Source organism: Phlebotomus argentipes, unplaced genomic scaffold (assembly GCF_947086385.1).
Source record: "Phlebotomus argentipes unplaced genomic scaffold, Phlebotomus argentipes genome assembly contig_39, whole genome shotgun sequence".
Lineage (NCBI taxonomy): Eukaryota > Metazoa > Arthropoda > Insecta > Diptera > Psychodidae > Phlebotomus > Phlebotomus argentipes.
Window position 1 is genome coordinate 68,017 of NW_026776182.1, and position 15,927 is coordinate 83,943.

At 43.2% G+C, this 15,927-nt stretch overlaps 4 protein-coding genes across 4 annotated transcripts in view; 3 read left to right on the forward strand and 1 right to left on the reverse strand.

Moving 5' to 3' along the window:
- The first annotated feature begins 1,063 nt into the window (after positions 1 to 1,063).
- Positions 1,064 to 5,087, forward strand: LOC132263805 (facilitated trehalose transporter Tret1-like). The gene is made up of 4 exons (XM_059763792.1): positions 1,064 to 1,353; positions 2,022 to 2,559; positions 3,778 to 4,602; positions 4,660 to 5,087. Exons 2-4 carry the CDS (start codon positions 2,096 to 2,098, stop codon positions 5,030 to 5,032), a joined length of 1,662 nt encoding a protein of 553 aa, XP_059619775.1. The 5' UTR covers positions 1,064 to 1,353; positions 2,022 to 2,095; the 3' UTR covers positions 5,033 to 5,087.
- On the reverse strand, positions 5,075 to 6,161 carry LOC132263806 (mediator of RNA polymerase II transcription subunit 29). The gene is made up of 4 exons (XM_059763793.1): positions 5,810 to 6,161; positions 5,697 to 5,758; positions 5,547 to 5,631; positions 5,075 to 5,296 (listed from the first exon to the last, which is right to left on the reverse strand). Exons 1-4 carry the CDS (start codon positions 6,011 to 6,013, stop codon positions 5,075 to 5,077), a joined length of 573 nt encoding a protein of 190 aa, XP_059619776.1. The 5' UTR covers positions 6,014 to 6,161.
- A 2,064-nt stretch (positions 6,162 to 8,225) lies between these two features.
- Positions 8,226 to 10,108, forward strand: LOC132263706 (facilitated trehalose transporter Tret1-like). Its single transcript, XM_059763622.1, has 3 exons — positions 8,226 to 8,750; positions 8,803 to 9,621; positions 9,680 to 10,108. The coding sequence occupies exons 1-3, from the start codon at positions 8,272 to 8,274 to the stop codon at positions 10,038 to 10,040; spliced, it is 1,659 nt and encodes a 552-aa protein (XP_059619605.1). The 5' UTR covers positions 8,226 to 8,271; the 3' UTR covers positions 10,041 to 10,108.
- Positions 10,109 to 13,915: 3,807 nt separating this feature from the next.
- The window catches only part of LOC132263826 (ras-specific guanine nucleotide-releasing factor 1-like), a 32,452-nt gene continuing 30,440 nt past the window's right edge, over positions 13,916 to 15,927 (forward strand). Inside the window, exon 1 of the mRNA XM_059763819.1 lies at positions 13,916 to 14,005. Within this exon, the coding sequence (XP_059619802.1) occupies positions 13,916 to 14,005 (90 nt within the window). The remainder of the gene's footprint in view (positions 14,006 to 15,927) is intronic.

Here is a 15,927-nt window from a genome sequence, read left to right on the forward strand (position 1 = left end):
TGAACCTCAGACCTCAGGAATGTACAGTCAGGGCATGCAACGTTAAAATCGATCGCTAAAAATTTATTAATCATAAGTGCAAAATGTCATTTTAATAAAATCCACATCTTGGCCAAGTTCAATTCAAAACATTCGTTCAAATCCATTAAATGAGGCAAATCTGGATAGAAATTTCATATACAAAATTTATTATAGTCATAAAAGGGTCTGATTTTGGTAATTAAATAAAAAACAGTATTTAAAATGAAATGATCAGAAAAATATTTTTTAAATTTTGATTTAAAAATATAATCCCGATCATAAAATCAGTGGTTTAATACTTAGAACAGAAGTATCCAAACAAAATATGTTTAAAAGAGAAAACTAGACATATTGAACCGCCTCTCCGCTATTCCAGTAAGCTTTCACATTGATGAGATTACTCGAATCCTTCACTCTGTCTGAAATCATGATAATGAAGGGCTATATTTGGCTGTCCAGTCGCCGAAATCTTCTCAGTACTGAAAACATCGCTGACAAAACTAGTTGTACTTAAAGTTCCGTTTAATTGGGCTTCACTAAAAAGTCAAACAGTTCTCAGAGTTTCATCAATTGATCATAGATCACACTTATTGGCCTTGTCAGAGGTAAAGAAGCATTCCTAGAACGCACAAATAATATTTAATAAGCAATTAGCTATTCTAAAAACTGTCCAAATTGGCAAAACATCGATTGAACGATCGGTAAAAAGTGAAATAACCACAGGTGATCGTCTTGTTCAGAAAAAGCGCCTGAAGGCGAAATTGTTGTTTGGAAAGAAGTTTCGAAGGTGATTTGGAAAAATCAAAACATTACTGGTGAATAGCGAGATTTGCAGACATTTTCACGGAAAAATGCATTCTGTGCAGATGGTAAAATGCGGAAATTGCGTGTGTGTGCGTAGAAAGTGCAGCGCGAATTTTTGGTGAACCCACACTTGAGGTCACATTTTGCAACTCTCACACGAGATCACACAACTTTCCTGTCCACACGATTATGCATTGACGCTCAGAGCATCGCATCCCGAGCTTCCACCTCCAGTCACGATCGAACGCTCTCAGAGTGAGCAACACTGCTTTGCTTTCCGTGAACGCGAGTGGCGCCAAAAAAAAACATTATCCCCTCATTTGCCACTCAAATATTGAAGTCAAGTGTTGTGCTTCTTACTCAACTCCAATTTAACGCTCTTGCAAGATTTCTCCCTCTTTTCCCTCAAAATAAAAAATCCAATACGCGAAGCTCAAGGCAAAAAAGCACACTTTTTCAGTCGCTCGAAAGCATCTAAACGATCGCGAGTGTTTCTCCCTCTATTCACTCGTTGTGAACCTTTTTCAGGTGAGGCACAATTCATCAATTCCACAATGGGATTATTAAACAATTGGTCACAGGTGTAGATTTTGCTAGGCATCTGCGAAATCAACTTTTCTTACACTGCCTTCGAAGAAGAGATCAACAAAGTCAAATGTATTACGAAATTTTCCTTTCGACAGGCCATCAAAAGATGCTCAAAAGTGGGGGCAAATCAATTAATCAATCGTGGTGTTTTGTGACCTGCACAAAGATATATTGTGGTGGTTTATTAGGAAAGCCAAAATTAATTTGTATTTCAAATTTTCAAATGAACACACAAGACAAATATTCAAACAAATTGGTCATTTTCATACGTGAGTGCGCTGAAAATACAATAGAGGACGGAAGCAATTAAATTGGGATGAAAATTGAGGCAATTTTCTGCTGAAAACGTGCCAATCTAAACTACAAAATGGGACATTTTCATTACACTTCTCAACAATTCCAAGTGCGCACAAAACCCGACTCTCTGCATTCAAGTCAAAAGCGTATTGAACGAATATTGAATGTATTCATGAAAATTTGACTAATTGGCAAAACTTGATGGCAAGTATTTCAAGGCGTTCAGGCCGAAGAAATTCCCCTCTTCCCAGGCATTCAAATCTTTCGTTCATCACACTCTTTTATGAAGCTCATTAATATGCCTTCTGCAGATTTTCTGACGATGGAAGCGTGATCTTGACCCCAAAAATTTACTCTAAACTCTGCGTTCAACACGAGCACAAACATGGGAAAATCGTCATATGACGTGAATAACACGAAAACTCCCCGACAAGAGATCAGCAAGTTCCGACGATACTTACCGCAAGTCCTCGCCAGCACGGCTAAGAACTTCCTGCTGCTGGATCTCGGCCTCAGCGTCGCCTTTCCCACGATCGTCATTCCGGCGCTGCGCGGGACGCTCAACAGTGTCGATGCGACGGAAACGCTGACGCTGACGGAAGTCGAGGCTTCCTGGCTCGGCTCCATCGCCTTCGTCTGCCAGCCCGTGGGCAGCGTCCTGTCCGGATGGATCACGGAGCCGCTGGGCAGGAAGCTGTCCATGATCCTGGTCAACATCCCGCACATCATCGCCTGGATCATGCTCTACTACGCCTCTTCCCTCGCCGAGCTCTACACGGCCGCCATTCTGCTGGGCCTGGGAGTGGGCTTCATGGAGGCCCCGATTATCACCTACGTGGGAGAGATATCGTGAGTAGAGATAGACTCTGTTCTCCAGGCATGAGTCAACAGGAAGCGCTCGCTCCCGTACAATCAATAGCCAAACAATTGCTGTCAATCAATATTTGCATCTCAACTGCAAGTCGAATAGGGGAAAATCGGGCGGATTTGATCACCAGAATTCAGACCGGAAGAAATTCTCTTGAAAAGTGAGAAAATGCTGTTGTGTGCAAATGAGCGAAAATTCTTCTCAGAGTTTTCTACAGATGTTAAGAGATATTTATTGCTCGATTAGAATACACGTGAGAGTGAAATAAGGTCACGTTTATTTGTAATAATACAAATCTAAGTTTCGATCAAGATATTTATTATCAGCTTCATTGTAAGATCAGAATAACCTCATTTTTAAGCTTTTTAATAGGTGTGAATTGAGAGAAATTGCTTATTATGCCATGTGAAACATGAGAAAAAACATTTTACTTCAGTTAAATTAGAATTCTACCACCGATTAAAGTGAATTAACTACACGAACTAGTTCAGAAGTCGATTAGCATTGATAGAAAATATAATTTTCAAACTTTCACAACAAGTTCTTATAGTTCTCAACTGCTTTCGACCGGATTTATTGCTAAAACATCATTTTATTTGTCGTTGTAAATTGAGGAAGATAAAATAGATATGCTGAAATTGAGTAAAAAAAAATTAAGTGTTTTTTCACCAAGTCTGACGCGACAACGATGATGATAATTTTAGTAAATGAGCTGCAAATATTCTCCTGATGGAATATTATAGTCTTAAACTCATAAGCGATTGTTGCTTAAAATTATCAAATTTTATGAGAAATTGCAGTCAGGAACAGAAGTTTAATAACTTCAATTTTTAATTGTGGTTTCTTCTGTATTAAATCAAATAACATTTCACATTTTATTGGCAATTTATTTAAATATTAATTAAAAGCCACAATATGCATTATTTCAGTAAAATTGTTTCCCCTTTTGATGTCTTTCTAAAGAATCATCACAATTTCTAAACATGTCATCTCATTACTTCATGCATAAAAATTCTCAGATTTTTCTTATCACTGCAAATGAGTGCAATATAAAACGTTTCGCATTTGAGGTTTAGTTTAAAGTATTCTTTATTAAATCGATCAGAATCATTGTCTCAAGATACATAAAGATATTTATCTCAGAACTCATTATGCCCCGCTCTCCCGTATAGAATTGACTCACTCTTTCGCCCTTCCAGAGAGCCTTCGATCCGGGGAATCCTGACCTCCTGCGCCGGAGTGTCTGTGATGCTGGGAATCTTCACGGTGTACTTTCTGGGCACCGTCGTGACGTGGCGCGTCGCCGCGCTGATCTGCCTGGCCGTGCCTCTGTCCACCCTCGTGGCCATCTGCTTCGTGCCCGAGACGCCGCTGTGGCTGCTCTCGAAGGGGCGCGTGGACAAGGCGCAGCAGTCGCTGCAGTGGCTGCGCGGCTGGGTGACGCCCGAGACGGTGCAGGAGGAGTTCCGCCAGCTGCAGCAGTACTCGGCCAACAGCAACAAGTGCGCGGCCTGCCAGAAGACCGGCGTGCCTTGTCCGCATCCGCCAGAGACGCTCCTGCAGCGCGGCAAAGAACTCTTTCGCCACCGCACGCTCAAGCCCTTCGCCATCGTCATGATGCTCTTCTTCTTCCTCAACTTCACCGGCTTGGCGTCCATGCGGCCGTTCATGGTGCAGATCTTCCAGGCCTACGGAACGCCCATCGATGGCAGTCGCGGCACGGTGATTGTCGGCCTGATGGGCATCATTTCGAACATCCTGATGCTCTTGCTCGTGCGTAAGCTGGGAAAGCGAGGCGTTTACCTGATTTCCGTGGCAGGAGCTTCGCTGGGATGTCTCTCGCTCGGATTCCACGCCTACAGCAATCTCCCCAAAGACTGGAGCTCGTTCGATGTGCACATGGAGTCTCCAGTTGCCGGAACGGGCACATTTCCCATGATTCTCATCTTTGTCATCTCCTTCTTCACCGGCTTCGGCATCGCCGCCGTTCCCTGGATGCTTCTCAGCGAGGTGTTCCCCTTCAAGTGAGTCCTAACTCCCATTCTCTCTGCCATCGCAAATCACTGTGACTTCTCCTGTAGATCTCGAGGCTTCGCCACCGGAACCACAGCCGCTCTCAACTACATCATGGCCTTTCTCACCACCAAAACCTATCTCAACGTGGAGAACAACCTCGGTCTGCACGGCGCGGCCTGGCTCTACGGCACCGTTGGCGCTCTGGCGCTCGTCTTCGGCTACTTTTACCTCCCGGAGACCGAGAATCGCACGCTCGAGGAGATCGAACTGCACTTCTCCACCAAAGGGAAATCCCTGGCAGACATTGACATCAAGCAGAAACTCCCGGAGGCGCAGAAAGACACGAAGATCGACAGTCGATTCGATGGCAAGATTGAGAACAGTGTTGCGGTGACGATTGAAAACTTGGGCTGTGATAATAGAGCATTCGAGCGATGATGCGAGCCTTAAAACTATGACTTTGATGGACAAATATAATTATCATTCACTCGGAGAGATGTTTTGGGCGGCGCAGATGAGCGTGTCGTGGATTTCCTTGGCGTACGCGATCTGCGAGCGCACGGTCGAGAGGTATTGCGGGTAGGAGAGCATTGGGTTGTCCGGCGGCGGATGCGGCATCGGATCCACTCTCGTCGTGGCCACAGTCAGAGGCAGGAAGTGATTGCTGGAGTTGCTCTGCTGCACGCAAGCGATTGAGGTTTTCTACAAGACATTCGAGATATAATTGAGAAGTAGTTTGGTAAGAAGCTGGAATTCATTGAGTTATTAAAGTTTAGGACAATCATTCACTCAAAATTGTTGAATTTCTCACGAGATTTCATAAATTACTTGACTTCAACACACGTAATAGAAATCAAGGCAACTTCTGATGCCCAGAAGAGTTAATTCTTACGAATTGGACAATCAAAAGCCGGATGAGGAATTGAAAATTTCTCAGATATTCAAGGCTTACCAAGTGTAGTTCAATCTGGTCACAGATCGAGTAGAATTCCTCCAGGTATTTATCGAAGCGCGGAGGAGCGGAATTATCGCCTTTTCTGCAAGATAAACCAGACTTTAGTGCCATTCTTCAGCTTTTTGATGCTCCTGGTGAGTCTCTTACATTGTCCCGATGTCAGTCATGTTGTTGTGATGAAGATTCTGGGCTGCAGCTTTGATGGTTGCCTGCAAAAGAGAATCTCAGAATCATCCAGATAAAGATTCCTTAAAATGTACCGAAAGAGACTCTCTCAGGGGCCCCACGAGGCTCTTTGCCTTCGATATGTTGTCGATCTTCTCAATGGGTGGCTGCGGAGGCTGTTGAGGGCCTTGCGGGCCCATCATTTGCCCCATTTGGGGCGAAGCCTGTTGCATCATGATTGGGGACACGCCGACACCGCTCGGAACCACTCCAGCCTGCGCCATTCCGTGCATATTCATCCTATCCCGCACTGTATTTCACTCCTCGGACGATTAAGGAACTGTTTTGAGCGATTGTGGAGTCTCTATTGAGGGTATTTTCCAGGAAAACTACGAAAAACTACAGCAAAACAACACTGAAGACTCTGTTATGACAGCCAAATACACTGAAAAATATATTGCGTGATCTTTTGGGACAAAACTGGTCGAATTGGTCTAAAACTGTTATACGGCTTTTGGCGGTCAAAATTGCCCGCCAAAAGAGACGCTAAGGCTCTAGCAAACTTTCCATACCAGCAATTGAGTAAATATGGGGAAAATATTAGGCACAATGTTGATTTTCTCAGGCGAATAAGAAGTTAATAAGCCAAGTTGTGTTACCTGGTGGCGCTGCCATAATGAAGAATCCAATCTAACGCGAGGTGAGTGCAAAAGTGCCCAACTTTTCCCATTGAGAGTGAAAGTTCTGATAGCACAAGTGGCGGAAATTGCTCGACATTGGCCCCCAAACACACTAAGAGCCACTCATATGCGGAAAAGTGATTACATTTTCGGGTCTTGACGCGTGAAGTAAGCGCGCAGTGAAACTTAAGGTAAACAAGCACAGAAAACGCAGTTGAGAACATTGACCGCGTAACTGAACTTGCAAACTGTCAATGCGGTGAAATATCAGGTGGAAATCCTTCGAGATTTCAGCTTAATTGACTCGCAATGAGTAACATTTCGAGAAACGTTAGAACTGCACATCCAAAGGTTGTTTGAGGCAAACTATAAATTGCATCTCTGCTCTCGAGCTTGTCTTATTGCTCGCGAAAATCTCCAACGAGAAGCACCAGCTGTGTTTGCCTTTAACTCGCGTAACTTTGTTCTCTTGTCTTCCTTGTGTCGTGCAGAATGATTGTTTGATCAAATTGTTCCGAAAGGTGTGTGTCTAGTGACAACTTCAGTGGAGTTGTGGCAAGATTTGCTGAACCATCTTCAGTGATAAGAATGTGAAGTGCGCGGAAGGAAAAATGTGAACTCCAGCGAAAAGCGCCAATGTGAATAGCTTAAAATTGTGGTCAGCGGTGGAATTTGATTGTGAACGTGATTTCAGACGTTATTTAAGGTTGAAAAAGACATCAGAGAAGTGTCTCAGTCTCATTTGTGCATATTGCGTCTTTAGACTGCACTTGAAAAGCCCATAAAAGCACACTAGATAGAAGAAAAGGTGCTAAAGCCAACGATATGCTTATGAATGAGACTGATTTTCACTGGATTATTTTGCAATTAGAATACGCAAAAAATGCATCGATTGAACAAGATAACCTAGAAGCTCATATTTCACTTTTGCAAGGGTTTCAAACACGACAATTCAATTGTGGCGATGAAAATTTAATGTTGAACAATATTTCACTAATTCAATGAGCAAAAATAGATGCATATTTTCAGATTAAAAGAATTAATTATATTGATGACAAGCCTGAACTTGAAAATCAACTAATATAAGGTTGTATTTATACAGTAAAGATGTGAAAATTTATTAAGAATCATAGAAAATTTGAGTTTCAGTGAATTTTTTTTAAATCGCATGCTTTTGACTATTTTGGATATTTTACAATCAGATAAAAATAATTTATTACACAGAGAAAAACTATGATTTTTAAACATTTCCAATATTTAGTGAAGTTTTCTTCATTTAGATCATGCAATACATGTGATTTAGTAAAAATCGACCTTTATCAATTTCACTAAGCTCGTAAATTGAGTTTTCTAAAACAAACATTGACTTTAATTGAAAGGATTTTTCAGAGATCGCGGGTTTTCCATGTTTTCTCATGACTTATGGGTTTTCTACGGCAGAGTTTCTTAGCTTTCACATTCCTGTTGTCTAGACCTTCGTCAATGAACAAGTTTCAGTTCATTTCGAAGGCAATCCGGGTACAGAATATTAATAATTTGTAATCTTCCTCTCAATGATGTTAGCTTCACTGCGGGAACTCTCACACTTTGCGCGGTGCGAGATGAGAAATCATCTGCATTCTGGTGCAATACAGAGCTTTTCTTTCATGCACTTTTCAATCACCCTTCTGCTGCTGACAGAATCAATAACACATTCTTGAGATTTACTGAATTCTATTATCGCATTAATGCACAGTGAAAGTGAAGAGAGGTCTTTGAACTGAACATCTGCGAGTAACATATTGATTTCACATGAATTGCGTGCAATATTTGTACTTCTGCTTCTGGTTACGTGTTCGCACTTGGCCTTGGCAATGATCCTACAATTCTGATGTTTTATGCAATTAATCAAAGATAGAATTTGCAGTGAAACTACTGTGCGTGAGTGGAATATGGATGGCCTCAAAGTGAGCAAATTTCGAATGTATTTGCCGCAAATTCTGGCCACAACAGCCAAGAATCTCTTAGTTATTGACATTGGATTGACCACAACATTTCCAACGATCGCCATTCCACCTCTCCTGGGCACAGTGGATGTCCAGGAAGAGGAGATCTTCCATTTCACACCCGAGGAAGCTTCCTGGTTCGGCAGTCTCGCATTTATTTGCACTCCGATCGGGAGTGTGTTCTCAGGATGGGTGACAGAAACCATTGGCAGGAAGAATGCCATGATTCTGGTCAATTTACCACACATCGCAGCATGGTTGCTGATCTACTTCGCCACTTCTGTGTCTGAAATGTACTTGGCGGCGATCCTCCTGGGCTTGGGAACGGGATTCATGAACTCTCCAATATTTACCTACGTTGGAGAAATATGGTAATTTCCCGGTAACCCATTGAGAAATGTCGCTAATCTCTCTCATTTCCAGTCAACCAGCCATCAGAGGAATCCTGACATCCTGCGCAGGAGTCGCAGCCACTCTGGGCTTCTTCATAGGCTATCTCCTGGGATCTCTAGTCACTTGGCGCGAATCTGCTCTCATTTGTCTCACAATCCCACTAATTTCTATCATTGCCATTGGTTTCATTCCGGAATCTCCCATCTGGCTGCTCTCCAGGGGACGAGACAAGGAGGCCAGAAAGTCTCTGCAGTGGCTCAGAGGCTGGGTTTGTCCTGAAGCGGTCGAGAAGGAGTTCCTCGAGCTGCAGCGCTACAGCATCAACAGCACCAGATGCAATCCTTGCCAGAAGAGCGACCAGATCTGCAATCATCCACCACCAACTTTTTCCGATAACATGAAGGAATTGATCAGGAAGAGAACTCTAAAGCCCATCTTCATCGTCGCGATGTTCTTCCTCTTCAGTCAATTCAGCGGCACGTCAAGCATGCGACCTTATCTAGTGCAAATCTTCAAAGCTTACGGCATTCCTGTCGATCCGAACTGGGCAACAGTTGTGACTGCTCTTCTCAAGTTTCTGGCCACCATTGTCTGTGCTACTGTTGTGAAGATGATGGGAAAACGCCTTCTCAGCCTGATCTCAGTGGCCGGAACGGCTTTCTGCAGCATCGCCATTGGATCTTACGCAAATATTGTCCTTCCTGCTGGATGGAGTTCCTTTGAAAAGCACACGGAAGTTCCTGGCGACGGAATCTTTCCCATGGTGATATTCTTCACGCTCTCCTTCATCATGAGTTTAGGATTGAGTCCAGTCTCCTGGATGCTGCTCAGCGAACTCTTCCCTTTCAAGTATGAATTGTGAGAAGCTTTTATTGATTTCATACTCATAAATCCTCCCTTTTTGCAGAGCTCGCGCCACTTCAGCTGGTCTGGTCGCTGCTCTCTACTATCTATTCATCTTCATTTCCACCAAAACCTATCTTGATTTAGAACGTGGTTTAGGGCTCGACGGCGCCAATTGGCTTTACGGCGTTGTGGCTATTCTGGGCTTCTTGTTCTTCTACTTCTTCCTGCCAGAGACTGAAAATCGCTCTCTCGAAGATATCGAGATTCACTTCTCCACGCAAAAGCTCACCAACATCAACATCCAGTCGAAATCCTGCGGAGATTCCAGTATAGCTGAGAGTAGACAAGATCAGACTTCAAGTTCAAGTGTAGAAAATGGCTCAAGTGGCTGTGAAAATAATGGTTTCACCGACAAGTATTAATAAATAAGTTAACTTAAATATAATAATGTAAATAGTAGATAATAACTTAAATAAAATAGAAACCTCACCGAAATATCTCTCTGTGTTATTTCTGCAAATTTGCAGCACAAAATTACACAAAATCTCCTCAAAGCCCAAAGGAAAGCGTGAGATTGACAATTTTCTAAATTTCATACACCTCAACGCCATCAGGGCGGTTTTGGCGAACAGTGTAAGCCACACTGAGCACCACTACCTGCCCCACAGCCTGGCCGCCCCTTCTTTTGCTCACATAACACGCAGAGAGCAACATTATGGTGTGTTTACTTTGCAGCTTTGAGTGTAGCTTTCGTCCATCGTGTGTGTGGCGAAATGAGGAGCTTTGTCCACCCACCGCGCTTTGCATGCTACAGGTACGCTGCCCACCCTCGCTGGCAATCCGCCTGTGGCTGTGTTGGTGCGATGGATGATGGGAAATCTCTTGTTGCGCATTCGAGGCTCCCCTCCACCACCCGCGCCCGCCCGAGCTTCGTCTGTCTGCGTGTGTGACGTTCAAAGCTCGCCGCCGAAGCTCGCCTCAGTCGCTGTTCGTCCTTTGAGTGTTTCACACGGAAAAAGCGGAAGTTCGACCACCTGTTCGATTCACTGTACAGTCACACTCACTTTTTCTGGTGTCTCAGGCGGTGTTGGAGCTCCGGAGTGGCTTCTCCAGGAGCTGTTTGGCAAAGTGACGCGCGTGGTGGCGAATTAGTGGGGAGAATTGTCAAGTTGCACTCTCTTCGCGACCCACAAGTCTCTGGGTGAAGAGTTGACTTTGCCTGCAGGTGAATGTCTCATCCTCCCTCATTAAATTTTCATCATTCCCGCTTTGTTGTGCGAGGTGTGGGAAAGGAGGCGAACTTTTGAGGAGTTTGCCGTGTGGGTGATGCAACAGGCGTCACTTGGGCAAAAAAGAGCTTTCCCAAGGATCGCAAATCTCCGACGGCGAGGAGGATTTTTGAAGGAAAATTAATCCGTGTAAAATTGATGGAGACTCATATAGTATTCATGCCATGGCTGAGGTGCTTCGAGGGATTTGTCAGTGGCTGAAGATTAGGGATTGAAGGAGCGAGTCTCCTGCTGATTGGTGGAAAACTTTTTTCCAGTCCATAAAGTCAAGCGCAGACTGAGTGGATCCGAAATTATTAATAGAACACATACACACCGATCCTCAGCCAAAAGAGAGCACAGAGTCATTCCAGGGGCCCCTAATTACATTTCGCAGTGCGCATTTGGCCAATCGTCTTTGGGCATCATCTTTCACTTCTCGTGAGGATTTTGCGAGGAAGACAAGAAGGAGAAAAAAAAACTTGGCAATTGAGGAGAAAATTGCACGAGGAAGTTTGCGAGCTTCGCAGGGATTTTCTCTGATCTCGATGTTGGCGGAAAATTCCCAGGGAGAGAAACAATGGGAAGATGCTCGTCAGGGAAAGTATATTTGTTGGCACACGATGTCAAGGTGAACGTCTCAGTTACCACCCACTCGTCCACCCTGCCTCTTCGGTGAGCACGTCGCTTTTCGATCCCCGCAGAACTGCTGCCAATCGACATTGTCGGCAGTTAATTAAATTCACTATAATCGACCATTATGTCGTGGGAAATTTCTGCTCTTGCGGCGATGCTTCATCACATCACACACACACTGAATAGTTGAAGAGTTCCACTCACAAAGCTCTTCTCTCTACAATTTGACCAAATGGACCGAAAGCTTAAGCACAACTGCGCCCATTAAATTCCCACAAAATGAGGAAATTTTATACCTGATTCCAACATCGCATTCCGTGACATAAAATGTCCACGGATGGCAGTTAATATAAATTCATCATTGTAGAAACTTTCAGCAATATCGTGGCAATTTGTGTGGATTTATGGGTGATTTCCCCACATAAAATGGCCAATGTGCAATTTGAGGTGGATTTTCAAGCACACATAACGGAAAAATCCCCTAATTTCCATCAGAGCTTTTCCAAACAGCACTTTAAAGTTACTGATTAATACCTTTTTGTTTACGGGAAAACTTTTTTCAAAAAAAAAACCCCGAACACAGCATGAAATTGGATATGCAAAATTTTCCTTTGTTTCTCTTAATGAACACTGATGGTTAAAAAATGTAATTAAATTCTACAAAGCATCGAGTTGCTGTGACCAATTATGGGCTTGCGAGAGAGGGTGGGTTTTTTGAATCAGGTAAACAAGACCTGAATTCAATTTTCTGGAGCGTTTGTAATGTTTTCTGCACCACCGCAATTCGATTGAGGAAAATCGCGCAGAGAAAACAGTGATAATACCAGTTCTGTGCTTGTAATAGCGCAACAGAGTTGCCAGTGGATTTTACGCCACCCACAGAAAGTTAAACAGTTTTAAGCATATTTGTGTAGGGTAAACTGGGCCAGCATTAGCCAGAAGCTTACTTAGTAACTCTGTTTCTTAACCCATGCTAGAACAGCATGAGGGGATACTTTAAGTAATAAAGAAAATATGCCAATTTGCAAGTTGACAGAAGTTATAGCTTAAATTTACACTCAAGACAGAAAACACGGTGTTGTGTTTTTAAATGGGTGGAGCGTGGAAATGGGCGGAGCTTGCAGAAATAATGTTGGCCAATAGTGTAAGCAAACAGCAGAATACTGTCGAATGCCTTGCACTTCTGTATAGCATTATTTTTATTTTCTTTTCGAAAACTCTCGATTAAATTGCCCTGGAAAAGTTTCCCAGTCAATTCTGTTAAGAAAAGTCTCTCTGCTGAGAGACAAAGAAAAGTAGGACGACATACAATGTTGAAAGATGAACATTTTCGTCATTCATGTTGGGGAAAGACAATTTAAAACTTTTGTAAGAAGCACGAGACAAAAACTACACATTTCATTAGGACGATGAAAAGTCTCTGCGAGTTTCTTGCAGCACTGCAATTAATCTAGAGCAGTTCTAGAAGTTATCTTCTTGCATTCTACCTAAACAAATGGCGATGCGAAACTACTGGCATCTGCGGAATTTGCTAGGAGAGGCAGAAAGGGGAATTAAAAGTGGGATTTGTTCGTGCATCTGGCGCTGTGACCCAGACCTTTATTGCGGGCCTCAGTTGTCCTCGCCTGGGCGACTGAGCACACTCGGTTATGATTTGTTTGAATAATTCAGGCTCACGGTTTGGAGTTCTCTGATATGAGCACATTAAAAAGTCATATCTTTCAGCATGAGAAATGGCACGGGGGTGGGATTGTTAATTAAATTCCTTCACATCCCCACGCCTCACGGTGCTTCATCCTGTCTATTTTTCCTCATTAGGCAGCGGCTTTCGGGCGCAAATGACGCTTTTGACACTGGGTCTTGACGCGGTTTTCACGGGCACGCTCAGGAGCGGGACAGAGACAAATGAGATGAAATTGCGGTGGATGAATTGAAGGGTGAAGTGTGACACTTCCTGAGGGACAAATACATCACATCGTCAACCGCTTGTGAATTTTCCCGCCAGGGTCTGTGGGAGTGTCCCAGGAGCTGCGCATTCACCTGCCGGAGAGTGGCTATGAAGAGAGTGAATTTGCGATATCATAAATTCCGCAAGGAGTGACACAAATTGAATATACTCAGGGGTTTGGGAAACTTTCAGTGCTGCTGCGAGGATGTGCGTGAAAATGGATATTACATCGGGAGCTTTGGAAGTGTCAACAGACGGAATGAAAGTGATGAAACTCAATGTGAAACTTACGTGCTTCAGCCGTCGTGCCAATTAATCCTGGTTCCCGTGAAAACTCCGCACGCTGTGTGTGTGTGTGGATAAAAGTCAACATTTCCAGCTAGAGGCCAAGTGTCGAGAGGCAGAAATCTTCCATCTTCGCTCTTCTTCTCTGTGCGCCGATTAAATGCTGAGCCCCAAGATGCAGAGATCCGTGCGAGTGAATGAGAACCAAGTGATTATGCTCTCCGAGCGAGCATCGTACGATCACTCAATGGTGAGTTTTCACAAGTGGCCGAAAATTAGCAGAGTATGTGAAAAACTTGAATATTTTCCATGCCATTGGAGTGCATAAATTTCCGCCAGGAGAGTGAATAATTTTCCCAACATTGTCCACTGTGTTGACCTTTTCATCCCACCCAAATTCACGTCCCAAAGAGATTTTCGCCACTCAAATCCACCCACACAGTCAATGAACGAAGAATGGCACTGAAAAGCGAGAAATTTTGATTAGGCTATTCTTATTCATGGAGTGAAAGTCTCAAATTTCACCATCAAAACTTATGGATATTTTTGTCTTTTGCACCCCATCGACAAGATGGTCTGGCAGAGCAGTCCCGAAATTTCAATTGATTGCCCCTGCTTGAGCACTTGAGGCCTGACATTCAAAGTTTCTCGTGCAGCTGAATTGCCTTCAGCCATTCCTGCTTAATCTCTGACCAGAATCGATCAAATTACATCATTGTTGAATAACATTACTCAGTCAACGTGTCTCTAAATAACTTCAGTGGGTGAAGTAATGGAGAATCTGTTAAAATACATCTTGTTGGCAAAGGCTAAATAAAGCAGAGACCAATTTAGATACAATTCGTCGTGGTTATATTAAAAATCGATAAAGTAATTTTAACCTTTTCATGATAAATATGTGGGTCACTGTTATAATACGCTTTGTCATCCGTGGCTTTCCAATGAAATCAACATTTTTGGGGTCACTTATCAAGATTGTATGGTCGTAGAGATTTGAAACCACGTGAAAAATGAGGTTTAATGTGATAATGAGTTTAAAATGGGCGGGGCATTGAAAGGGGCGGAGCTATTCGTGTTATTTCTGTTATTAGCATTTAAATCAATTACGGATGTTTGGTGAGTTTAAAAAGGTTACGGCTTGACAATTATTCAATATTTTTACACTTTCTGGAGGAGAAAACATCTCTGCATTTGAGCGACACTCTGGGTGGTGCGCCCTGTGAGCTTTTAACCACCCTCCGCCCAGGGGATGATAAAGTATGAAGCATGAATTTCAATACCCTCCACGATATCCCACCAATTCGCATATATTTTGTTCCATTTGTATTCCACCGTTCTGATCCCTGCATATTATATACACACCCTGCTAACGCGCCACTTCCGCGCCCACACTCCTGCCGAGACGGGCTGGGGGCTGAAGTGCTGCGCCGAAGAACAAAAGGCACCCAAACGGGTGTCACAACATCAAAGAGTATTTGCTGAGGCGCCCACTATAAGCCAGAACCCTATGCTAATTTCTATAATTAATTTTTCAAACATAACCCTTTGCTGGTCCTGTGCCACTTCACTCTATTGTGCTGCATGGCATCTGTTTGCACACAATGGAAGCTCAGCGGGGCGAAATATTGCCTGAAATTTGAGCAAGTTGGCAAAAATAAACCTCAAGAGCACACTAAATATTTCATAATGGGTTGTTTCGTCACGAAGTCCAGCAAAAGATTTTCCAGCAGAGGCACTTCAATTCGCTCTCGTGGATTGCAAGTGGAATGCGATGGTGTGGTTAAAGTGTATAATACTTCTTAAGCTTCTGAAGTCCTGTGGTGAGCTTTAGAAGCTCCTTATGGCTTCTTTCCACTTGTTTGTCAAGATTACTTAACCATTTAATGAAAGTTTCAATACAAGCTTTCATAAGGATCCGTTTGAAAACCTACACATAATTCATTTTTAATGGACATTCTTTGAAAAGTTTGTGGATATGAGTTGAAAAGTTTGTGAAGCCAATTTACCCGCAATTATGACGATAGAACTCTATCAAGTGTGAACTTGAAGTTTGAGAAATTCACATTGATTAATTGCCCACACACAGTGCATCATGAAAAGGTTTTTCGTGAGTGTTTAACCGTGGAAAATGCACGAGAAGTAAATTCACACGGATACGGTGGCAAATTGGGG